A 26,149-nucleotide genomic window follows, 5' to 3' on the forward strand; every position below is an offset into this window, starting at 1 on the left:
ATAGGACTCTCGGCCAATATTTACGGTTACATTATCTGTAGACACATACTGAGTAAAACCATTTGATACAACTGGCATCTTTGCTCACAAGTGGGTATTAATAGCAGTTATAATGCTAAACACAACACCACAAGGAAAAAGGGTAGAACAAAACAGGAAGCACTACCACCTCCATCAATAGTGGCAAAAAGTGGTAATGTTTATGGATCCCCAAAAGTATAAACCACGGGGCTAGTTTTATGTATGGTCTTATTGTAATTCCTGTACTTTAAAGGACAGAATGCCTCACCCACCCATGGGTGGCATGCTTCTTCGTAGGCCCCCTTCTCACACCAATTATAACAAAAGATAGAGGCGTTGACTACAACCCTCAGCTAAGGGGAGCTCCTGAGGTACATCACAGTAGGGGTTCCTAATGGGTGATAGGTGTGGATGTTTTGAGTAGATAGGTGCAGAGGGAGCGGAAAGTCTAAAACTGCCTCCTGGTGGACTTGAATAGTTTATTTTTGTCCCCAGTAGGTAGAAGCTGAAAAGAGGGCATGGTATAATTCAAGTAACAGTTGTGGGCAACATTTTTCTGTCTTCAGTAATCCTTTAATTATGTGTGTAGACATTCATAAGAACCAAAAGTATCATCTCTGCAAATAATAAGAGGTAAAGTAATGTATAATATTACCATGGTGACCCCTACACGGACCACCCTTTGGACACTTCCAAATATTCATGTGGTACTTGTGATGTTTAAAGATTCATAAAGAAACAAACATATCTTGATCCAGAGCTGTGCACTCTGTGGGAGTTACGCTAACACACAAACTGTAACTCTGAGGGTGTCATATACTTGGTCGCAGGTGGGGCTTTGATAAAGCATGTCACCCAAGAATGGCTTTTGTCCTCTGAAGTACAGGACTCGCAACAAGAATCTTGATAACGCCTGCCCATTTGTTTCTCATTCTCACGAAGTTTTGGGGGAATCTTAAGTACTGGCACTTTTTGTGACTGTCTTAACTGCTAAACACCCCAGGCTTTAAACATTGAGTAAAAGGTGTAGTAACAAGTATCTGTGAAGCATGTGGTTGCCACCATGTGCATTGGACAGTGCTGAAATCATGAAAAAGACTTTACACATGCGGAAGCATCATAACAACAAAAATATCTAGCTGTAAGGATTCTTATTGCCATGTGTGACACATTCCTCTAATCCTGGCTTTTAAGCCAACTGCACTTTAGTGATGGTCTGACAATGTGAAGTTGATTAAAAAGTGAGAACTAACTTAAAGTGTGACACTTTGCATGGGAATACTTGGAGGTATGATCTCCACACAACAAATGCAGCTCCACTTCATGTGGACAAGCAAAGAGTGCAGAAAAGCACTGGCAAGCATGCTGAAAGTATCAGATTTCAGGTGCTTACAGTGCAGGAATGCAAACTAATCTGGTGTATTTCAAAATATTTAAAGATCTGCAAGTTACTGTTCTGTGGCATGGCTGTTCACTCTAAATTCCATAATTTTTAATAACGAATAGGTGAATGAATGAACCCCCCCATTCCCAGCTCTGTCCAGGAATGTGTTTAATTAAAACGTTTGAATATAGCAATTTCTTACTTTCTTAATCTATTAATAGTCCTGCAACCCAGGCAGAGCCCTGAGTGAGTGAGAATGAAATTCAATGAGATGTGAGAGAGGTTGTGAGAGAGTCTGTGAGTGATAGTGCAATACAGACTTCTATGCTTAGCACACTCTACCATAAATCCCTTGGACACACTGCCAGTGGAGAGACACTAAATACCCTGCAAAACGTATTGTTTATGTGTATTATAATAATCACTGCAAAACATTGGAAAATGCAGTTTTGTCTATTTTGGGGTCTAGGCAGCGGAATAGACACTGATTACTACTGATTTCAAGAAGTTTAAAAAAACACTGAGAAAGCACCACTGAAATCCACAAAAAATAAACATTTAAAATAGGAAAGTTTCGTTACATGGGGGATTGTGTGTGTAAGTGCTTGCTTATTTCTTGAAGTCCGCATTCCCTGCTTTCAGTTAAATGTCGACCTTGAAATTACAATACAATTATCACACACTTGCCACTCTTCTGATTTTGCAATCTAAAATTAAACACTTGCTGAATGTTTTTTTCAATCTGAATCCGATGCTTCTTTCTGATGACTTTTGGAACTATCTATAAGACAATTCAATATTTTCTTGCTGCAGTGTTGCAGTGTGCATGTAACATCGTGTACACCCTCTAATGGCACGAGTAGCAGCAGACTCTCAATATTAATTCAGCCACAACACTGTAACCTTAAGACATGCCATTTTTCTGTAATGTGAAAAATCAAGCCGTGATTAACAAATAGAATAATGTAACTGTACTTAATACATTAAGAATATTTCTAATAGCTGAATACAAGAGTAATAATAGAAGAGAAGAATGCAGCTTTATCTTTCTTTACCATAATAAATTCATATTTTCCTATGAGGTGTATTCAAATTAAATGGGTTTCTATTCCTATTCTAAGTAAACCCGCATGGCAGGAAACAACCATACTTTTTAAGTAAAATTATATACCAAGGTTCCTTTTTTACTTTCATTTTATTTTTTATTGTAGGCATATAGCCACATATGTAGACAGTAGCATGTCTTGTTCTTCTTTTTATTTTGTGGCATAAGCTTGGAAGAAAATACAAAAATAAAATAACCACCTCACTAGCTTCCCAAGGACAGATGTACTGGCTTTGGCAATGATTGTTTTATTTGTTTTGCACATTGCAGTCAGCATATTTATTGATATTGTCAGCCCTCGAGTGTGACCATCAAACCTATTGGCTTTGTCAAAGCTTGTTAAATCTACGTCTTTTTGACTGATTTGTGAAATGCTACATAAATATTGATATTTGTATCACATTTGAATCATAATATTACAAGATGAGAATACTTTTCTTTGATAATAGTTTTCAATTAGGCCCAAATTGTAACCAATCCCTTTTTCCATTATTTGTAGGTAGGGGCAGCAGCAGGTATGTATTTGTTCATATATTAGCATTTTTATGGTCTCTCTGCAATAAATTATTCAGTACACAAGGCAGTTAGATTAGCCGGCCTTTTAATCTGTCATATACTACTCTCTGCATATTTAAAAAAATATATATTTTAATCATAACTAAACGAGGAATTGAGAAAACTTCAAAAATCCTGTAGGTAAAAAGAAAATACTTCTGTTTGAAGGTATTTTTGTGACATTTGAAATACAGTTTAGGAGCCAATTATCATGGCACTTGGCTGAGTCGCCAAATAATTGATAGAAGACCCCAGAATATGTACAAGTTTGAACGAGGTAATAGCACTCCTCGAATACCTTGTCTTCATCTTTTTAACCCATCACGGTGGCCAGTGTGCTTGAACAGAGGGCCCGCCCTCAGGATTGCTTCACACGCCCCTTGAATAGGTTCTGGCTGATAGCTTATGGCTCCTGTGTCAGAATGTCTGATGCATTCCATAACACACCATAATATATTAAAAAAATTGATTAATGGACTACAGAACTGTTGTACTCTTGGTTCACTAATCAATCTCTCATGGTTAGTTAAACAAGTTCGTATCACCAGACGACTCATTGTTATTGTGGACACCATATTTCAGTTGTTTTTCCTTCTAAAAGAGACTGAAATCTTGAATTTTAATCCATCTGGTTCAATTGAAGTGAACCTCTAAATTCCAGAATTCACTAGTTAAATTACAGCCCGAGGCTTGAAAATGGTGTTATAAATGGCTGGGAAAACTATAGTTCCACAATAGGCCTCACAGTCACGCGACTGCCAAGATATGGGTTTGGAATCACCTGTTTTCCCTATGCGAGCACCATTCAGGATTTACATACCTGAGGGCGTTTATTGTTTGTAGAGTCATATTTTATTTACATATCAAATCTGACAATGATCTGAGTGCTTCTGTGATCCTGAAAAAAGGTGCAGGGTCTGTAAGTTTCAGCATAAAGTTAAGTTACTGCAAGGGAACAGGGAAAACCCTTTTTCAAATAGAAATTTCTATGTAATTGACAGAAAATGTTGATGATAGGGATACATAGGTAAGATAACGTTTTCCAGACTAAAAATGTGCTTTATTTCATGCCGTTTTTCTTTATCTTTCAGCCACAGGAGATGGAGACCAGATCATGTGTTACTGCCCGTGCTTCCATGTGGTTCTTTTAATGAGACAGGTACGACTTCTGTTTCTTTTTGTATTTGTATGCTTCAGAGCAATGCTGCAGCAAGATTCTAGAAAGACAAAAAATTGAAGGTCCATGTACTCACGATTCAGTTTAAAACAGAATTTCTATGTCTGTCTTCTGCACTTTCTAAACGTTTTCTACCTATTTGTAACACTGTTATAATTGTTGTTTGAAATTTGTTGTTTTGTCTGCAGGGGTTTCTTTAAAAGTGAGGTCGTTGTTCTGAAGAGAGTAATATACATGGCATTAGGTATCACTGCTGTTAGAAATGGGATTTCTGGTTGGTTAGGGCTTGCGCCTAAGCCAGGCAGAAACCATCACTCTAGTCAGGGCAAGAGAGTTAAATGCTGAAGATAACCCCTGCTCACCCCCTTAGTAGCCTGGCACAAGCAGTCAGGCTTATCCCAGAGTCAATGTGTAAAGAGTTTGCGAAACACACACACACACAGCAGCAACACACTAGGCACTATAAGAAATAGCCTTTGAATTATCATAAACACATTAGAATCATAATCGCACAATATACACTGTGCCAACTGGCACCAGGTAGTAATTCACAGGGGATTATTTACATGACCGGGCCAATCGGGCCACGGTCAGAACCATCAGAAAGAACAAGTAATAACACAACCAGTAACTACTGGTAAAATAATGAACTCCTCATTATCACATTAAACATAAACACATTATGCAATCTAAATAGGTATAAACATCCTAGCATGACATTGTCATTAGGCATCACATTAGGCATACATCCTAATACCCAGCAGTGCACCCCAGTAACACTAAGGAGGTGCACACAACTCCTGGGGGCCTTACGCCACACCAGGACACCAAATGACCACAGGCCAACTGGCCTTTCTCGGGGCCCAAATGCCCTCTGTCCAAAAGTCAGGGATCTAAATTCTGGTGCCTTCCCACTGACACACCGGCTGCGTTGGGAGCGAAAACAATGTGCGCAATGCACCGGGGGCAGGGGGTGTATCTCACTCCTTCCTTGGCATCAAAAGCAATGCCCTTTCGTTGCAGCTGCCCGCTATCCTACAGTGCTGCTGTGAAAATTGGCTTCTGCACCACTGTGTCTCTGGAGCCTCCCGCTTGGACTCCTACAACAATGCCCCCTCTTTGCAGATGCCCGCTCTTGTGCGGTGCAGCTGTGGCAGACAAAGTGCTGGCACTAACAGTACCAAGGGAGCCATGTTCACTGGGCTCCTCCTTGTGGCATCTCTTGGCACCAACAATACTCAGGTTTCAGCCCCACTCACCGGCGCTGTTCGGGGACTCCTCCGGTCTCCTTGCACTAGGTTCTCAGGCACCGACAATGTACCTTGGCCAGTCCCGCTCCTGGGGCCTCTTCTCACCCCTCCGTCCTTCAGGGACCCGCCTTCATCTCTCAACGAGACGGGCGGAAATGGAGCCTGCAAGGCTCCCGACTCTTCTGACGGTGATACGCGGGGTGGGCTTCCGCTAAACTAGTTCTGCGGCCCTCTCTGCTTACGCTCATGTTGGTGGGTAGGCTCCCGCCCTCCTTCAGGCACAACTCTGCCTGTCTTCCGGCCAGCACTCCTTACTGGCCCAGCCTACAGTCAGGCACTTGCAACTGACTTACGTTTTCGGTGCTCTCGGTGGCCCTCTAAGCCCAGAAATGTGGGGTAGGCTCCATTTCCAAGGGGCACCGAATGCGGGGTGGGCTCCCGCTCAGAGGAGCACATAATGCAGGGTAGGCTCCTGCTTCACCCCTGCAGGCACCAACATGCAGGATAGGCTCCTTCACCGTTCCTGAAGCACAGGGGGAATCCCTACGCCGGGATTTCCCTGGAAATGCTCACTCAGCACAGAGCTGCCAGCCTCACGATCCCTGGGGCATTCTTCGCACCGAGTGCGCTTCCCAGGATATGTAGCCCAAGACCATCAGGGGCAGAGCTGAGCCCAAGCAGGACAGCTCACATGGCCCTCGGCAGAGGGGCAGTCCCTCGTGGCGGTTCCTCCTGGGGCCCAGTAGGTCCAAGCAGCACCCAAGAGCAGCACAAGGAAGCACACCTTACATGGGGTCACAGTCCCAGTATATATACTTCATTTCCCTTTGTTCTGCCCTGGCACAGGGCTTGGAGAACCAGTGTCAACTGGTTCTGGGGGGTATTGGAGCGCTTTTTTTTTACTGTGCTTCTACTCCCCTTTTTTAGGTGGGGGCTCGGTCATCAAACACACCACAGGGGGGCGGAGCCAGCATTCACCCAGGCAGGCACAGACCTATTCAGGGTCAGGAGACTACTCCTCCCACTACTCCAAATGCAGATCTCCTATTCAGCCTAGTGCTGATTTACCCTCCCTGGAGCCACACACCTCACCAGCCCCTGTCACTCCAGAGCCATACATGCAATACACATCAGGCAGGCAGACATATAGCACACAGAAATGGCAACTTCTAAAAGTGGCATTTCTAAAATATTGATAATAAACCTGCGCACACCATTACGCAGCATTTATTATCATTATTCCAAACATACCAAACTTGACCACACTGCTCCTCTCATATCAGGAATTACCACTGAAACACTTATCAGGGAATCCCCAATGCATTCCCATGAGAGGGCAGCTTCACAGCAGTGAGAAACCAAAATGGCTGTTTGTCACTACCAGGACATGTCACACACTTAAGGTATATACCCTACCTTTCACCTACAATGCACCCTGCCCATAGGACTAGCTTGGGTCTAACTTAGGGGCGACTGACATGCAGAAAAAGGGGGGTCACAGACTTGGCACACACTTTAGGTGCCATGTCACAGTGGCAGTAACGCAGGTAAATAAAAAACGCCATACAGGTGTAGACCAATCTTACTATGTTTACCACAGGGAGCACACACACTTTACACTGGACAGCAGTGCTAAAGTGCCCAGAGTCCTAAAACCGCCAACACTATGTCAGAAAAAAAGGCTAGGAGGAAGGCAAAAAGGTCAGGGGTGACCCTGCAAAAAGGGCCAAGTCCAACAACTGCCATAAACCGATTGCAAGTAATCAAGAAGTTTTGTGACCATATAGAGGAACAACGCTTAAGGCCAAGTTCCTTTTTAAGGTGTCCTGAAACTCTGAGGTGACATGCAATATCCTTTTAATGTGGAGCACAGGGTATTTTATTTGTTTTAATGCTACACGGTCACATCATCACCCTTCCCACAACAGCCAATAGTCCTTTGTGTTTTGCTCTTGTATATGAAAGAGACAGTTTGGTTGGTGACATGAAAAATAAAAGTAGAATCTGTGTGAGAAATTAAACACACCAAAATCAGTAAGTAATTTATTGCGAAAAGATATTCAAAAGATATTCAAATATTCAAAAACTGCTTTAAACCACAATGTGTTGAAACATTCAGAGCAGGTCCGGCCTTAGGCATGTGCAAGCTGTGCACCTGCACAGGGCCGCCAAACCCAAGGGGCCGCCACGCCAATATATATCCTTAATATAATAATCCTCTGAAGATGGATACATATTTGTGTGGCGGCCCCAGTGGCAGGGATTTGGCGGCCTCTGGCTCTGTTCCACTTCCAAACACCCTGACCCCCTTCCTGAGCTCCGGGGGGCTCCGCCCTGCCCAGACCCCTCTTCAGAGGCCCCCCTACCTACACTCTCTGCCCAGGGCTGCCATGAGCCTAGAGCCGCCCCTGTTCAGAGAGACTGTCTTTCCTAGAGTTACCTGTAGTGTACAAAAGCATACTGTGGTAAATAGCTCATTTTTTCTGTTGATCATGGTTCTAAATGCCAGTTCTCAATTTCATTGTCTACACGTCTGCTATAATTAAGCGCTGTGATCTGTCTTTCACCATGGCCCATAAAGCAGTCATTATAACATCACAACTCTTCTACTTTACCGTAAAATGTTATTGCAGTTCAGCAGCTAGGTCGTTTCACTAATACAATTATTACCAACAGGGGGTACCCGATAAACCAAGAGGCATCTGGGTTAATATAACTAACTAAAGAAAAGTGATGCCAACGGACTTCTACTTCTAAAAAGGTTATTTGTTGAGACAGATACTGCTAATTATCTATCTCCAAATTTCATGGATTGTACAAATGAGAAAAGGACTTTTAAAAGAAAAGTTACAAATCATAATCTTTTGTGTTTCTTCCTTTTTTGTTGGTTCAATAGCCACTAGATGAACGTTATAACAGTGTGAGATCGATTCTGTACAATCCATGAAATTTGGAGATAGATAATTAGCAGTATCCGTCTCAACAAATAACCTTTTTGGAAGTAGAAGTCCGTTGGCATCACTTTTCTTTAGTTAGTTTCACTAATACAGGCAGAAGAAGGAAATTTGAGTCAAACATTTGTGCAAGGGTTGCAGGGTTCCATGTGGTATATTTTTATAGTTGGATTTTCAAGCATCACGCTTTATCAATAAAACAGAAACTGGAAAGGGAGTTAAAGTTCTGCTGTTTATGTACAGTTCGTTGAGATTTAAACATGTACACATTTTTATTTATTCGAATTTCCTGCATTTCTTTTCCGCTTTCACTATCTCCTCCTGACACCCTGAAACCCCTCCCATCAACAAAGAACTTGCTGTTCAAATCTATACTACTATTATAAAGAGAGAACTGTGTCCTTTGAGCCAGGTAAACTCGAAAAGTACACCACCAATCCAATCACCGAAGACATCTTTGAAAACCTCAGGGCAAGCAGAAGGACATAGGCTATATAAAAAAAATATATATACGTTCTTTAAAAAATTTAGGAATACAAAAAAGTAGTCCCTTGCAAGTAGCGCCGGCCACGACATGCCTGATGACATCAGGAGCACGGGGAGGAGCGGCGTTCAGGAGCAAGAGGAAGAACGGCGGACATGAGCGCGGGGAGGAGCTGCGGACAGGCGGGGAGGAGCGGCGAGCGGCGGCAAGCGGTGAGGAGCGGCGAGAAGCAGAGGAGCAGTGGAGCGGTAAACTCAGCAGTGCGGGGAGGAGCGGCGAAAGAGGTAAGTGAAGCAGCCGCGGGTGCGCACCGAGGGACGGGCGGGGGCCATGAGTGCTCGCAAGCCTTTTCCTCAAAGTCGGGACGTCGGGGGAAACCGCGGACAACAGCCGCAGGTGGGCACCGAGGGACGGGCGGCGGCCATAAGTGCTCGAAAGCCTTTTCCTCAAAGTCGGGACGTCGGGGGAAACAGCGGACACAGGCGTGGGCAGAAGCGGCCAGGACCAACAAAACCAGAGCAAGCAAACATTGTAAGTACGCTCTGCTGCTCCCGGCCGCTCTGCTGCGCCTCTCCTGCTGCGATGCTGCCCGCAGCCCCCTTCTGCCAACGCCGGGGCGGGCTGCTAGTCATCTATAAAGCTGACATCCTCAATTTCTCCGACTGCCCAACCACCGGCTAAGTTGTAGGTACTGACATTTTCAAAGATCCATCTTAGCCTCCCACCCTGGCACACTACCAAATCCAAATAACACTCTTGTGATGCGTAAACTAGATGCCTGAAACGGTCTAATAATCTAACTCCCCAGTACTTCTCGGTCCCTCCAGACAAAGTAATCAAATTTACCTTTTACCAGCAGACCAAGCTTTACCTTCCAAGGACATACACTCACCGCTTTCTACACATGCCAAGCTAGGTGGCTCACTGCCAAAATGCAAATGACCAATACAAACTCCTTACATTTATGTTTATATTTTATTTGTTTATTAGCAACAGCAAAAGCATTTAACAAGATGTCATTGGTGTTGTCATGTTATCTCATCAGTCCTGTTGTTAGTGATGTCATTTGAGATGTCAACACTGATGTAAATTGGGACTTCATGATCAGGTTGCGGGCTATGGTGTGCGTAGCATCTTATAACTTTTTACTTTAACTTTTTTTTAACATAACTTTTCTAATAAAAATGTTAGTTTCAATTTTGATTTCGCCAAAAAGGAATTTTTTAGATGTTTTTATACATTTAAAAATTACTTTCCTGCTCCTTTTATCAACTGCGCTCTATTGCCCTGTCTTCAAATGTGTTTACCTATTACGATTAAATCATACATGCCAACATTTTAGAAGAGGAATGTGGGAGATTTAAGAAAATAATTGAGAGAATATATTCCTCCTATTGACCTGAATCGGGTCTACTGTCATGTATGGGACTTGCAAGTTTCCTGCCGCAGGATCGGGTTTCAGAAATGCAAATATTTTTTTCCCCTTACCTGAAAGCGCTATGGCAGTCAGAAAAAGCCTGACGGAAATGTTGTGCTCTTGCCTTCAGAAGTAGGTTACTGTCAGTGCATACTGTGAGTCTCACTAGACTAGTCCCTGTCGGCAGAAGCCAGCAGAGGAATTGGCTTTTTGCATCCAGAAATCAGGATGCGGGACACTAGCCTTCAAATCAGTAGTCTCCTGCCTGAATCAGGAGGGTTGGCATGTATGGCTAAACCTGTATTTAGTATTTGTTGCTATCTCACTGAACGCACAACTTTTCTAAAAATCTCAAGCTGTTATGAAATGACAGCTCTTATGCGAATCAACCCCTGTCTGTAGCATATCTGTGTCATACCTGCATAGGCGTAAATCACATAAAGGGAGTTCAAAGTAATAAGTTGTGGCTTTGGAAGTCTCATTCTTGACATGCACCCTCAATCATCTTAATTAACTACTACTAATTCTAATTACTTGATGCCTCGTAGAGGCAGTGCATGCGCTGCTCTTTGCGAGACCTAAGAATCAGGACTTTCCAGTCATTTCCAAGGTTCCTGATAGAGACGACATTTTGGAACATAAACAAGGAATAATCAAAGATCCGCCAAAAGAAGGATACAAACAAAAAATTGTCAACGAGGATATTATTATCCTGAAAACACTGCTTGGTGACAAAAAAGTAACCAACAGACAAGATGGTGAAAATTGAATCTCACTAAATTCACAAATTATATCTTTAAGTGGGGAAGGAAATCCGATTGAACACAGCATGGTAAGCTTCAAAGATAGAGTTCAGGAAGATCCAATTAAAACTAAATCAGACAGGCGGTCTTTAATAATGACAGAAAAATCCCAGGGTAGTTTAAGTGAAAGCATAGAAAATAAAAATTGGAACAAACTAAACATTTCTTTAGATAAACAGGGACGGGTCTGCGAAATTCCAAAAGTTACATCTAACTCACAAGATCTCATAATCACGGAAGCAAGTCAAAAAAGTGATAAACCACTAAGTGCAACAACAAGCAAGTAAACATATTACATCAAGAAAGGAAGACTCTTGACAACATAATGCAAAGTGGAAACAGTAGAACAGACTAGTTGCCCCCAAACACGGATTCGAAAAGGTGAACCTGAAAAGTCATAAAATAAACAGATTTTTCAGCCAGAATATCAAACTAAGGGCAGATTGGTGCTGGTAAGGTAACACCAGGGACTCTACGATCAGCGCGGGTCAGACTGCGCCTTTAGCATAATTATCGACGCGTTTGTGTGGCGTTTTTTAAAACTCCCCGTTTTGTCATTTGCTTTATTTTACTTGTCTTTTCCCCTGTTTTTAGGTGTCCACTTTGCACACTTGCACCATAATTGTTAGTTCACCGCTCTTTAAGCGGGTCCCCTCCCTTGCATTACCGACTTAGCGGCCATATTGGGGGAAATCGGGACGCCTGGAGGCGCCATCTTTGTTTACACTCTAGTGTCCAGCAGGACACTCGAGAGCTGTATTTAAGCTGGGCAAGACCAGTGTTAGCCCTTGCTAAGGTAACACCAGGGACTCTACGATCAGCGCGGGTCAGACTGCGCCTTTAGCATAATTATCGACGCATTTGTGTGGCGTTTTTTAAAACTCCCCGTTTTGTCATTTGCTTTATTTTACTTGTCTTTTCCCCTGTTTTTAGGTGTCCACTTTGCACACTTGCACCATAATTGTTAGTTCACCGCTCTTTAAGCGGGTCCCCTCCCTTGCATTACCGACTTAGCGGCCATATTGGGGGAAATCGGGACGCCTGGAGGCGCCATCTTTGTTTACGCTCTAGTGTCCAGCAGGACACTCGAGAGCTGTATTTAAGATGGCCACGCTAGCACGCAGCGGTAGCGCGCAGTGGGAGCGCCGGTCGCACGCCAGAGTCACGCCTGAGTCCAGCCCGTCTGCGCCCGTCTGCGCCTGGTCGGGCCCAGGGGCTGGATCCTCTGGACTATTCTCCAATTCGGATGCTATTCCAACCATTGTTAATAAATATACCGGTGAGGAACTCAAACAACTGAGGCAAGCTCCACACGCTGACTGTATTTCGTGTGCCCTACCAGCGCATAATTTCATATGCTCGGGCTGCACATTTCATATGGGAAAAATGTCAAGGTGCAAAGGAATGTCTCGTACTCAAGCACGCGGTAGGCTGAGGAAAAATAAAATTGCCCTGGCTCACCCTCCGCTGAAATTTTGGAATATCAACTGTAGGTCCCTCCCCAAGCACAAGTTTAATATTCACGACTTTCTTGTCGATGAAAATCCAGATGCTGTCTTTTTAACTGAGACCTGGCTCCACCAGAGCTCTGGGCCGGACATTGCAGCCGCCATCCCGAATGGCTATGTAATAATGAGAAAGGACAGAGATACAGGCAAAGGGGGGGGGGTATAGCTATAATTTTTAAATCTTTGTACACATGCCAACTTCAAACTTTCCCTCTCCGTGGAAGTGAAGCTGCCCTTTTTAAGCTTACGATTAATGCCCAATTGACTTTGTCGGGTATTTTGATATATCGCCCTCCAGGTAATGCTAATTCCTGGGTGTCTTCCCTGGTGGAAGCTCTAGCTCCTTTGATGCTGAGGGTGGCTAACTTCACTATTCTTTGAGATTTAAATCTTCATTTAGAAGACTCGTCCTGTACCTTAAGTCAACATCTCTTATCTGATCTCGAAGTCCTTAATCTCTTATTGTGTAACTCCGGACCTACTCACTCTGCGGGTCATCTGTTGGATCCAATCTTCTCAAATCTTCAATATGATTGCTCACAGAAAGCTCGCCCTTTGGAGTGGTCTGACCATTATGCTGTCTTTTTCTCTCTGCCACTAAACAAGACTAAGGTCAGGAGCAGTAAAAGCAAAGACGTGCAGATACGTCGTTGGGGTAAACTCGATACCATTAAGTTTAATTGGCATCTTTTAGGGTCTCTTCCAGATACTGATCGGCCCGTATCAGAGCTCAACGATGTGGTATCCAAATGGCTGAGTAATGCAGTGGACACCATGCTTCCTCTGACATCGAAGTGTTCCATGTCTCATCGGCAGCCTGTGCCGTGGTTCTCAGAGGAGTTGAAGCTTCTTCGGGCCGACTGTAAGGCACTTGAAAGGAGATGGAGGCGTACCTATTCCGTCTCGCGGAAAGTGGCCTATAAGGAAGCTCTTAGAGGTTACCATAAGCAGTGAAAAAGTGCGAGAGCTGCTTACACTGTGAACACGGTAACGCAAGCGCAAAACTGTCCCCGAGTTCTGTTTTCTGTTGTTAAGAAATTAGCAGGAGCTGATACCACTCCAACTCCCTTGGATGAGGCTCAATGTCAGTCGCTGGCGGAGTTTTTTATTTCTAAGGTTGAGCGCATCTACGATTCCTTGAGCTCTCCCCCTTCGACAGAGAAATCCCTGACTGGACCTTTATTGTTGCCCGAAAGTCCTGTTATTCCAGTGAAGCTCACGGAATGGCAACTGTTCGATGATGCCTCTTTCCTTGCATGCCTGAACAGTGTGAAATCAGGGCTCCTCGAGACTCTCTACCTGCTAAGATCATGAAGATGTTAGACCCAAACCTGTATCAGGTATTTATAAATTTGCTTAATGCTTCTTTAAGGGAATCTCATGTACCCCAGGCATGGAAACATGCGATGGTGGTGCCCCTCCTAAAAAAGGCTGGTGCGGATGCCTCTAATCCTGCTAACTTCAGACCCATTTCCCTGTTGACCATCTGTTCGAAGATCCTGGAAAGGCACATCAATACTCAATTGAATCATCGTGTGGAGAGTTCTGGTTTTTTACACTCTTCCCAGTCTGGCTTTCGAGCCCACTATTCCACAGAGACTGCGCTTCTCGGAGTTACGGAGAGTTTACGACACGGTATCGATCAAGGTGAAACATCTGCACTCATCCTGTTGGATTTGAGTGCCGCGTTCGATACCGTGTCCCATTCCATCCTCCTGAAATCTCTCAGTTCCCTGGGAGTGGCAGGTCCGGCATTAGCCTGGATTGCCTCCTTCTTGAGAGGGCGTACCTTCCAGGTTTTTTCAGCCAAAGCGACATCTGCAGTTTGTCCATCGGCTTATGGTGTTCCCCAGGGGTCTATACTCAGCCCCTTACTGTTTAACATCTACGTAAGACCCCATGCCACCATTGTGGAGGAAGCGGGGCTGGCGCTATACTCCTATGCTGACGACACCCAAATTGTTTTCTCTCTGTCTGGCAGTGATGATAACAGCCCTTCTGCTTTAAGGCTCGGCCTGGTACGTGTGGCCGAGTGGATGCAGAGGAACTGTCTGAAATTAAATTGGGAGAAGACAGAAGTGGTGATACTGGGCAAAAATACAAATCTATGGGGCCCCCAACACTGGCCTAGCGATATGGGACCACTTCCTCAACCAGCTACAGTGGTGCGTAATCTTGGTTTTCTTGTTGCCGACAAGTTATTTATGAGGCAACAGGCTAAAAAGGTTGCCGCGATCTGTTTTGTCACCTTAAGATGGCTACAGAAAATCTTACGGATGCTGCCCCTCTCCACTCAGAGAACTGTTGTCCAGGCGCTGGTTGTTTCCCGCCTGGACTACGGGAATGTTCTCTATTTGGGAGCTGATGATGCAACCATTAAAATTCGGCAGGTAGTCCAAAATGCTGCTGCCCGATTGCTTCGGAACGTTCCCAGGAGAACTTCAGCATCGCTTGCTCTGCGGGACTTACACTGGCTTAAAATTTCAAGCCGGATTAAATTTAAAGCCTTATGTTACCTGTTTAAGGTCAGACAGGGCACAGCCCCGAAATACCTACAGAACTTAGTTCACCCATATAGGACACACCGCACCCTTAGATCTTCTGGCAATGGAGACTTTAGTATCCCGACATTCAAACTTGCTAGAATGGGTGGGTGATCTTTCGCTCATTTAGGCCCCAAGCTCTGGAACACCCTACCAGTTGTCTTAAAATTATAGAATAATCTGTTACGTTTCCGGAAGGGACTCAAGACTTTGCTTTTTGAATGATCTTTGTCTTTAGTTAGCCCCGCTGTCCTGAGTTTGCTGGTATTACCTGATATGTTCTTTTCTTCTTGAGTCTATCCCTAGCGCCGGGAAACCCACTGTGGGTAGCTGTTGCGCGTTACAAGTTAAACAAATAAAAATAAAATAAATTAAATGAGGCCTTGTATAACATTTCAATGCTTGTGAACTGCTGTTCAAGGCTCACTGTTTCTTGTGCACAGTTCAAGTTTGGTTTCTGTCAGTGTTTTATATCTTCTAAAATGGCTATAAATGGTTACGGTGTGTTTTCATACATCCCAGGGGAGATATCTGTGACCAACAGACAGGTACCCTGGGCTGGGACTTTTCTTGCAGCAACTTTCCAAATTTCCAAAAACCACTGCACCCAGTTTATTGTTTGTGGGCACACTGAACTCTAAAAACCCAACCATGTCTGGTACCCCCATGCTCAGGAGACCCAGATGAACAAAGTTGAGGTCAAATGTTTGAAGGAATATGTTCCTGAGGGAGGGCGACTGGAGGGGTTTACCTTGTTTGGGGAAAAATGCTATGTCATGTGCAGAGTGTCATGCAAGGAAAATCTGGCTTGCACCAATAGTACACAATTAGAGAATCTGTAGTTTTATTTTTACCTGCTAGTTATTTGATCTGTCATCAGTTGAACATAAAGTCTGATTATCCAGTATTGGGGTATCTTTCATAGATTCACATGCCTGAATCATTTCCCGTCGTCGAGATTGGAGTCCCACAGTATAATAAACAAGCAGTATTCCAGAAATGCCATAGGCTACAATGGCCCTGAGCAATGTTAACATAGCCTATCTATGTCCTTTTTCAAAAAACGACCAAAAGCTGAATGCAGCCAATCAGCTGTTAGCACCCTCTAGAACCTTCCCAGCAGAGGCAGTTTCCCTCAGATTTTCGCCGAACGTCGTGTGTTAAGGGAGTCTCCCTGTGTTCTACTCAGTTTTCTCTAACCTTTAAGGTTTTTTCTTCAAAAATCTATTCATTATGCCTGTTAAGATAGGGCTCTTTAGGCCTTGCAAGACCTGTGGCAAGAAAAGGGTTCATGTTAATGATCCTCGTAAGGACTGCATCCATCCAGCCCATGAGGCAAAACTGTGCAAAATCATTCACACTTTCTCTTCTAAGACCTTGAGAGACAGAGAAGGGAGTTTGCTTTTATGGTTACAGTTTACTAAGCACCACAAATCGTTGGAGGCGGGCAATGATGGATCGCCTACACCTCGCAAAAGATCCAGGTCTGAGGAGAAAGGCTCTGAAGAGTGCAGGAAACACCTTAAATCTTCTCCAGAAAGCAAGGCTCAAGTAAGGAGAAGCTATCTAAAGTCTCCTCTGAACCCTCAACCTCTGTCTCTTTTACGACTTTGAGGAAAGAAAAATTGAAACACAGAGCGTTTTCATCTGATCCTGGTAATGGCAGGATGGAGAAATCCCCATCAACGACAGCACCGTCGGCCACAGACACTGGGTCATCGACTACAGCAAGTTACACAATCACGTTGTCACTCCCGTCAACATCAATCACGGCGACAATCATGGCTATTTCCGGACTCATACCATTGACGAAGATATCGCCAACCCTGCCATCGTCGATGGCTGCTCCGCCTTTGCAGACGGTGAGAATTTAATTGAAACCGTTTAACATACCTTCGACGTCTTCATCGACACCAAGTCTGTCACTGACGACTACACCGTCTACGAGGGGATCGTGGCGACAGAACTGTCGTCTACAACACAGTCGACGTTTACTCCGTCGACGATGACTCAGTCAACATTGATCCCGTCCACGATGACCCCGTTGATGATGATTCGATCGACGACAGGATTTTCAGCTGCTGTTACTAGAAGCCAATCGACGCCACTGTTGATGATGATTGGAGTGACAAAGACATTTTTCCAGCCAGATATGTCCGCTCATAGCAAAATCTCTTCATTATCTCCATCGCATCTGTTGGACCTTCAGGAATCTGAGAGGGATGAAGAAGAAGATGATTGAATATAAGGAGCAGCACACAGTCCTTCGGAGTGGCACGTGAAGTGCCAGGATTTTGATGATGATGGGTACGAGGACCATCAATACTACCAGCCATATCTAGCACCTCCGCGCCATTATCAACATTACGAATACCAAGAACCTCATCAGCGGCTCATCTGCCGCCAACCTTGATTCAAGATCTGCAAACTATGCCAGCAGATTACAAGCAAAGATTTCCATCTCAAGAGGTTCCCAAAGAATTACAGGAGCAAATGCCTGAGAAGCCCAATTCACCAGTAACACCTACAGTACCATAGGAGGCTGACACTGTTAAACATTCCTCTTCAGACGAAGAGCAAGAAGAGGGCGATATCCCGCTGTTGATCACTCGAAGGACTTTATTATTCCTACTCCATCACCTCTGTCACACCATCCAGCGGATTCCCCACCAGAAGGTATAGGTGGTTTCCACAACTTAATGGAGAGGGCTTCCAATAGATTCCATCTCCCCATGGAAGTTAAGCATGCAGACTGCTTCCTGTATTACTTTAAAGAGGAAGCCAGAAAGTCCTGTGATTGACTACATTTGGCAAGAGGGTGTAAAGATAATGACGACCCCAGCAACAATACCCCCAGTGCTCGCTCGCATTGAGAAAAAATACAGAGCTCTGGTAAAATTCTCCTTCTTGTTTGATGGCCATTCGAAAAAGGATTCTGTTATTTCACAGGCAGCACAAAGGAGATCTAAGAACCCGGCCATCCCGATCTCCACTCCTCCGGACAAGGAAGGGCGTACTATCACAGCAGCCAACTCTTTGGCTATCATCGGACGTGATGATAGACAGAAGTGGTCTGATATGGCTTCTCTACAAGATCTTATTCCTGAGGACAGGAAGCAGGAAGCCAGAAAGATCTTCATATAAGGAGAACGAGCAGCCTCTAAAACATTTGATTGTGCTATGGACATAGCCAACACAAGTTTCCGTCAACTGGCAGGGGTGGCTGTGTTACGACGACAGGGATGGTTAAAGGCAACCACATTTAGACCAGAGGTCCAAACAAAAGTTCTGAATATGGCATATGATAGAGCAGCCTTATTCGGCAAACATATAGATGAAGCGCTTCACTCCATCAAAAAGGACACATACACTGCTAAATATTTAGGTTCCCTTCAATACAGAAAGATTCCTTTCAGAAGAGTTAAAGGACATGGGTTTTCCACTTACAGAGGGAACTACCAAAGAGCGCAACAATACCAGCCCTACCAGACACAATATAGGCAATCCTATCAACCTGCTTCCTACCGCCACCGGCTACGGCTGGTTTCTCTTGCCAAGGGGGCCAAAAGAGAACATTGACCCAAAGCAGGGACAACGGAAAAAGACAATGGTTTTACCAGGGTACCAGCTTCCCCTTCAATTTCCCCTCCCGTGGGTGTGAAGATATCCAGTTTTCTCCAGCAATGGAAGAGTATAACATCGGACCGTTGGGTATGGATTTGGCCACCTTCGGTCACACATTGGACTTCATACAAAAACCTCCAACTACACTACCCAGGGGAACCCCTCCCCCTCGTCTTAACTGAAGAAGGAAACAAAGATTATGCTTCGAAATGAGCCACAGAGAAAGTTCCAACTCTGCAGAGAGGGTAAGGTTTCTATTCCCGTTTCTTTTTGATCATGAAAAAGTCAGGGAAATGCAGACCGATTTTGGATCTCAGAAAGTTAAACAAATTCCCAAGGAAGCAAACTTTCAGGATGGCAACTTTGACCGAGAACTTACGACGTCTCAACAAAGGAGATTTCATGACCTCCCTCGATTTGGAAGACGCTTATTTTCACATCCCCATTCATCGGGAGCATAGAAAATTCCTCCGATTCGCAGTGGTTGGTACCCACTACCAATTCAAGGTTCTCCGATTCTGTCTCAAATCAGCGCCCAGGATATTTACAAAATGCCTGGCACCCGTGGCAGCAGCTTTATGTTCTCAAGGTCATCAAGTATTCCCATACTTGGACGACTGGCTGTTAAGGGCTTCCACGGCAAAACAAGCGCCCAGAACCACCAACGCTTGTTTACGACTGTTCAACAAACTAGGTTTGACGGTCAACGTCAGACTATACTCTTTCATCCCCATTCAAACAGTATCTTTCCTGGGAGACAGATTGGACACGCTTAAATGCAAAGCATTCTTGCCAGAGGAACGTCAAATTCGGCTACATCTTTTGGCAAAGAGCATTTCAAGAAAAAGGTCAATTTCAGTGAGAAAATACAAGTCGCTGCTAAGGATGTGCTCGTCAGCGACCGATCTGGTTCCTTTAGCCAGACTAAAAATGAAACTGAATTACAGAAACAATGGCTTCAAACATCAGGATCTTTCAAAGACATCATTCGCATTACCCCAGCCATGAAGACCGCAATGAAATGGTGGTATCATACCCAAACCTTTTTAAAGGATTGACTTTCTTAGAAGAAATACCAGATTTCATCCTGACATCAGATGCCTCCGTCGATGGCTGGGGAGCCCATTTGCAGGATCTTCAAATTCAAGGCAAATGGTCCAATGACCAAAAGCAAAGCCATATCAACAGCCTGGATTTAAAGGCCATATTCCTCGCCTTACAGGCTTTCCTTCGAGGATAGCGGGCTCTTCTGTACTGGTCCTTACGGACAACACGACCAGTATGTTTTACATAAACAAACAGGGAGGAACAAAGTCTCTCATGCTTTCTACAGAAGTGCAGGAATTGTGGGATTGGGCGACAGAGCAAGGACTCTCTCGCAAAGGCGAGCATGTTCCAGGTCTACAGAACACTCTGGCAGATGCTCTCAGCAGAGCGACAGACAATTGCCAAGAATGGGAACTCAATCAATTCCAGTTGAAGAGAGTGTTTGCTCTATGGGGGAAACCAACTCTGGACCTGTTTGCCACGAACACCAATTCCAAATGCTGGTTCTATGCCAGCAGGTATCCCATCCCGGAATCTCACGGCAATGCCCTTTCGATGGTCAGGGATTTATGCCTACGCTTTTCCCCCATCCCATTGGTTCCCAGAGTACTGACCAAAATGAAGGGAGGGGTGTCACCTGATTCTCATCGCACCCAGGTGGTCCAGGCAGCATTGGTTTCCGGAACATCTTCACCTCTCAGAAACAAGACCTATTTGCGTGCAGCTGTCTCCCCATTCTTCTGTCCAGGCACAACGGTCAAGTGCTTCATCCGAATCCGGAATCTCTACATTGGCAGGCCTGGATTCTGAATTCATGTAATTCAAGGACATGAGCATTTCTCAGGAGTGTAGAGACATTCTCCCAAAATCTAGAGCAAAAAGCACCAATAAGACATACAAGCTTAAATGGAAAAGATTCAGTGTCTGGTGCCATCGAAAAAACTACATCCATTTCAGATATCCCTGCAACAGATTTGACCATATCTCTCTCCTTAGAAAAGAGCTTTGTGTGGCACTTCTCTGTATGCATCAAGCCTTGTCAAACAATTCATAAAAGACTATTCCGTATTTTCCCCCCAGTGCGGGCACCTCCCCCGGAATGGAACTTAAATGTGGTTCTCACATAGCACATGAAATTGCAATTTGAACCCATTCATAAAGTTGATTTGAAATACCTCACATGGAAAGTCGCCTTTCTTCTGGCCCTTACTTCTGCCAGGTGGGTGAGCGAGATCCAGGCTTTCACAATCAAGAAACCTTTCTTGATATTCAAGGACAATGCTGTGATTTTATTATTATTATTATTATAGAAGCTTTTGTAGCGCGCTCTATTACTAAAACAATAGTATCCTGGCGCGGGAGAGAAGGGAGGCAGATCAGAGTGAATCCAGAGTAGAGAGAGAACCATTATACAGTGATGTTAAAGAGATGGGTTTTTAGTCCCTTCTTGAACACCATGATAGATGAAGTTGTTCTCAAATGGAGAGGAAGGGTGTTCCACGCTCTCGCAGCTCTGACAGAGATGGATTGGCCACCGAGCCTGCTGTATTTAAACTTTGGTACATTCATTTGGTGTAGATTAGTTGACCTGAGAGGACGATTAGGAACATAAAGGGAAAATCTTTTTCTTAGATAAACTGGACCAGTTTGATGGACAGCACGATGTGCAAGAACAAGGATTTTAAATAAAATCCTATGAGCGACTGGAAGCCAGTGAAGGGTTCGAAGAGGTTGGCGGACACTAGAGCTTTTGGGTATGTTAAACAAAAGCCGCACAGCGGCATTTTGAATAACTTGGAGACGATGAATCAGATAGGCCGGAAGTCCGCAGAAGAGGCCATTCGCGTAATCCAATCTGGATAATATAAGAGCTCGAATGACCGTCTCCTTGGCCTCTCTCGGGAGCAAAGGAAGAAACCTGCGTAATGTTTTAAGTGTGGAAAAGCAGATCCCAGTAAGTTTTTTTAGATTATCCTCAAATCTGAGGTTGTTATTAAACCAGACTCCTAAGGTTTTTGCAGGTCCACCGATGGATTTGGGGCATGGCAGATCGGTGGGCCAGAGAGAGTCGCTAAAATTATCTGGAAAGGAGCCATACAGCAGGATTTCAGATTTACTTTCATTGCATTTAAGTTGGGCGAGGGCTAACCAACGAAAGACCGATGATAGACAAGATTGAACTCCCGACGTGTCCAAGTTATTTTTCGGCCATGTGAACAGAAGTTGTGTGTCGTCAGCGTAAGCCATAATTTTTGCTCCCAGCTGTTCAGCAAGATAAATGAGAGGGGTCATATATATATTAAAAAGCAGGGGGCTGAGGGTGGAGCCCTGTGGAACACCAGTTGTGAGTTTTTTGGGAGAGGAGGCAAAGGGCGGCATCCAGACTTGCTGAGATCTATTATCTAGAAAAGATGTCAGCCAGTCAAGAGCAGAGCCTGTTATGCCTATAGCCGCTAATCTGGTAAGTAGAAGGGAGTGAGGGACCGTATCGAAGGCGGCAGAGAGGTCCAATAAAATCAGAGCCGCTCTGCCACCTCCGTCCAAACATTCCCGGATAGCCTCAGATACTTCAACTAAAGTCGTCTCCGTGCTAAAGGCTGCTCTAAAACCTGATTGCGATTTTAAGGACTAATCCCACGTTTATACCTAAAGTGCCTTCTCAGTTCCACCTCAGTGAGCCGGTTATACTCCGGTCTTACTTTCCTCAACCTTCAACTCCCACGGAGCAGGCGCTTCATACACTTGATGTCAAATGCTGCCTTAAGTTTTATCTTCAAAGGACATTCCAAAAACTGATCAACTGCTTGTTGCTTATGGCCAAGGCAGAGAGGGACTGCAAAAACAAAAGCCACCATCGCAAGATGGATATCTGCTGCAATCCAATTCAGTCATATTGAGGCCAACAAGCCTTTGAAAAGGATAGTAAACGCTCACTCTACCAGAGCGGTTGCAACTTCAACAGACCTCTTCGCAGGGGTATGGTTGGAAAAGATTTGCCGTGCTGCAACCTGGAGTACCACGCATACCTTCACGCAGCACTGTTACCTGGAATCCGCACAAGATGCTGATGCAACGGTGGGCCAGGCAGTACTTCGCCATCTTTTCCATTAAGGTAAGTCTCTTTCTAGTCCTTGGAAAGAGACTTTTGTCTTCTTTGTGATTGTTGCAAATATTAAGCTATATATGTGTAACTTTACATATAGGTAAAGATGAAAATATATATATATATATATATATATACACACATACATGTAATGGTAATATGTAAAGCATTTCTAAGTAAGGAATACCTTTGGTTACATTATCTTTTTATGTTTTTCTCCCGCTATAGCGATGTATATGGAGTTGTTGGTTACATAAGTAAAGTTCTATTCTTGTAACCTAAACTTTGGGTTCAATATGTGTTAAGTATCCCACCATCCTCAACAGACAAACTGTTTATGAGCCGGTGGTAGAGTGTGTATCTACTATATTTGGTAGGTGTGACTTTTGGTGAGAAAATGTTATATGGCAGTCATTGATGAGTAGCAATACTTCTGGTCATTTAAAAGATTAGGGTTAGTTTTGTATTTTGTTTCTGCCCAGTATTAAAAGTTGGTTTTATATAGCATCGTCTGGGGTGTTTGTGTGTCTTTGGGGAGGGTTGTGTATGTTTGTGAGGGTCTTCCTGGAATATGTCTGTGATGTATATAATTTTTAGAAAAGTTAGAATACAATGGCTGGAGCCTTTATCGGTTGCCTTGGTGTCTGGAAGGAGATTCCATGCACGGCAAAGCATTTTTGATGCCATTTTGTGAAGCTGTCTTATAAGGAGGTTGTGTTCTGTGCAACTCCTGACAGGGAAGAACTATATTTTCCTCTTAAATACCTATACCTGCTATTTGAAATATAGTGGCAATATATTTTTTTTAATCTTTCTAAGGAAGGTTTAGATGGCTGCACATCAATCATCTGTTAGTTATGACTTGTTCGAGTTATTTTGGTTTGGACAGAGATGAAAGGTCCGTTAATAAATAAATGCATGTTTTTATTTTATTTTCTAAGCTGTTTATCCAAAGAGAAATACTTGTCTAAAATCACAATTTGGTTTCTTGCTTTATTTGCTGCATTGAATAGGGAAGGTAGGGAGCAGGAAATATCAGCATTGGAATTAGATTTTTTTCATAGGAGTTTTTGGACCTACACTTGCTTTCCCGTCATTGACTTGTAGACAGACCGCTTGGTGATCCACAATTTGATTAGTGAGACAGTTGATGGATTGAGTTGTTGGAGTATTGCATTCTTAATTGCATTTTTTTGTCAAACTTGTTTTTATTGATCTTTCAAAACATTAAGCATCAAGCATGGTAATACATTCAATCACTGTTTCCTTTTAAGCAGTTGGGTATCTAGAGCCTTGTACCTTATTTGTCGGATAATACGGGAGTTTTCTTCCTTAAATACATGTTCAAGTATTACCAGAATGGTTATAAAACAGTGTTTCAACATCCCCCTCAAAGTAAACCCGCCTCCTTCCCATGAGGCAAGATCCAATGGACAGACCTTTTAGCAATGCATTACAGTTATTGGAGGAAATAAGGAAAAGGAGAAAAAAAACCAGAGCAAAACATAAGAAACCAATTAACTTGGCCAATCAGGAAGTCTCTTAATTGCATTTTTTGTCATCGAAAGAAGTGCTAAGTGGCTTGTATTAGGAAACAGAGTGGTCTTTCTAACATATTGAAAAAAAACTAAAGTGGGAGAAACATGTCGGCCCCCAAAGGTATTGTGCAAAGTCTTGGAGTTGTTAACTTTCATTAGCAATTAAGGGGAACTTATTTCTGCCATTCTCTGAAAAGATTATCTCCAATCTTAGTGTGGGATTGTCAACTGCATTACAGACTTCTGAAAGGTTTGGGAGAGTGTACTGACTTTTACTGAAAAGTCCTACAGTATCATTCTAAACTTCAAAAGACACGTTTTCTGCTTTTTAGTTCGATTGCTTTGAATCAAGAAGGTTCCACTCTTATTCACTGGTTGATTAAATGATTGATTGAGAACTTATAAAAAGTGTCATATGCTTAAAGGTATGTTAGCACTTTTTAATATGTTTTTATTGGCAGTTGTCAAATGAACAATTTACAGCCATCAATAGGTTGGTTACACTTGTGTTATATTTCATTTCAAATAATAGTGTGATAGATCTGCCATTGTTTTCTACTTACGATAAACATCCCTCCCCTATGGTATAACAACTCGAATCAACTCTCCCATCCACTTCCCACCCCAACTTGTTCCTTCTGACTTTGGGCAACTTAATGGCAGCTGCTTAGCATGATAATCAATTGCCGCTCGCCTCGTCCAGTTTAATAATCAAGCTCATCCGTGGGCTGCAATGCCCGAGCTGTAGACCATGTACACATCAATGTCTGTCAAACATTAATAAAGTGGAGAACCAATGCATTACTGTAGCAGTGGTGGAATGTTTAAGGTGGCGTGTGCACCGTCCTTAATGGTCTGTGTAAATGTTTCGACCAGAGAATCCCAATCCTTAGCAATGGGATGCTTACGTACTCTTTCTTCCATTTGTAAGTGGATGCTCTTGAATGTCAACCAGGGGGTTGTTGTCTGGCTCCACGGCTGTATCGTCATAGGGTAGGGTTTGTCCATCTTATTTTAATATGGCATCTTGCCAACAGCAGAGCCTAGTCAAACAATGTAGTTGAAACTTTTTTTGAATGTGAGTGAGATAAAAGGCCCAAAGTCAGTTCTTCTTTGTGAACTGTTCAAACTGCACCCTATAACTTGGTGAAGTAGGTCAATGACCCCGGTCCAATAACCTCTCAATGACCCTCATGGCCATGAAATATGAGGTAGGTCCATGTTCAGGGGATCGGCATTGAGGGCAAACTGAGGATGCCTCTGGTAAATCTTGGAAAGGCAATGAGGGGTAAGTTATGCTCTGTTTAATATGTTGAATCGAATATACTTAAACCACGAGTTGCAAGATAACTTATATGGGTATGAGAAAATGCGCTGCCTTTCTGAATTAATGAGTGGCCTATATCGCCTTCTCATTTCCCTTGAAGGGAACCTCTGGTCTGATCCCAGTGCTGGAGATGTGCTCAGTAAAGCCATTGGACTAGATGTGTACTGTCTCCTAGGGTGTAAAGTGCTTGAATCAATGCATTATTAGTTGGTTCTGAGTCCCGTACCTGGAATGTAGTGCTCAGCGATCATTTAGTTAGGGCATAAATGAGAAAGTGGCCAGTGAGAATCGTAAAGTCTGTCCTAGGTT

The 26,149-nt window shown here is 43.7% G+C and overlaps 1 protein-coding gene and 1 long non-coding RNA gene across 4 annotated transcripts in view; one reads left to right on the forward strand and one right to left on the reverse strand.

The window, feature by feature from the left end:
* Nucleotides 1-26,149, forward strand: part of LOC147709001 (uncharacterized) — a 398,890-nt gene that overhangs the window by 301,370 nt on the left and 71,371 nt on the right. For 2 of the 3 annotated variants that reach the window (XM_086927594.1, XM_086927593.1), the window contains exon 7: nt 4,157-4,224. In XM_086927594.1, coding sequence (XP_086783720.1) covers nt 4,157-4,224 — 68 coding nt within the window. Of the gene's footprint in view, nt 1-3,009; nt 3,026-4,156; nt 4,225-26,149 lie in introns of all 3 variants that reach the window. The other variant, XM_086927592.1, reaches the window with a different exon arrangement.
* Nucleotides 1-26,149, reverse strand: part of LOC147709002 (uncharacterized) — a 290,481-nt gene that overhangs the window by 249,170 nt on the left and 15,162 nt on the right. The window lies entirely within an intron of this gene.

Source organism: Lissotriton vulgaris, chromosome 6 (genome assembly GCF_964263255.1).
Source record: "Lissotriton vulgaris chromosome 6, aLisVul1.2, whole genome shotgun sequence".
Classification (NCBI taxonomy): Eukaryota; Metazoa; Chordata; class Amphibia; order Caudata; family Salamandridae; genus Lissotriton; species Lissotriton vulgaris.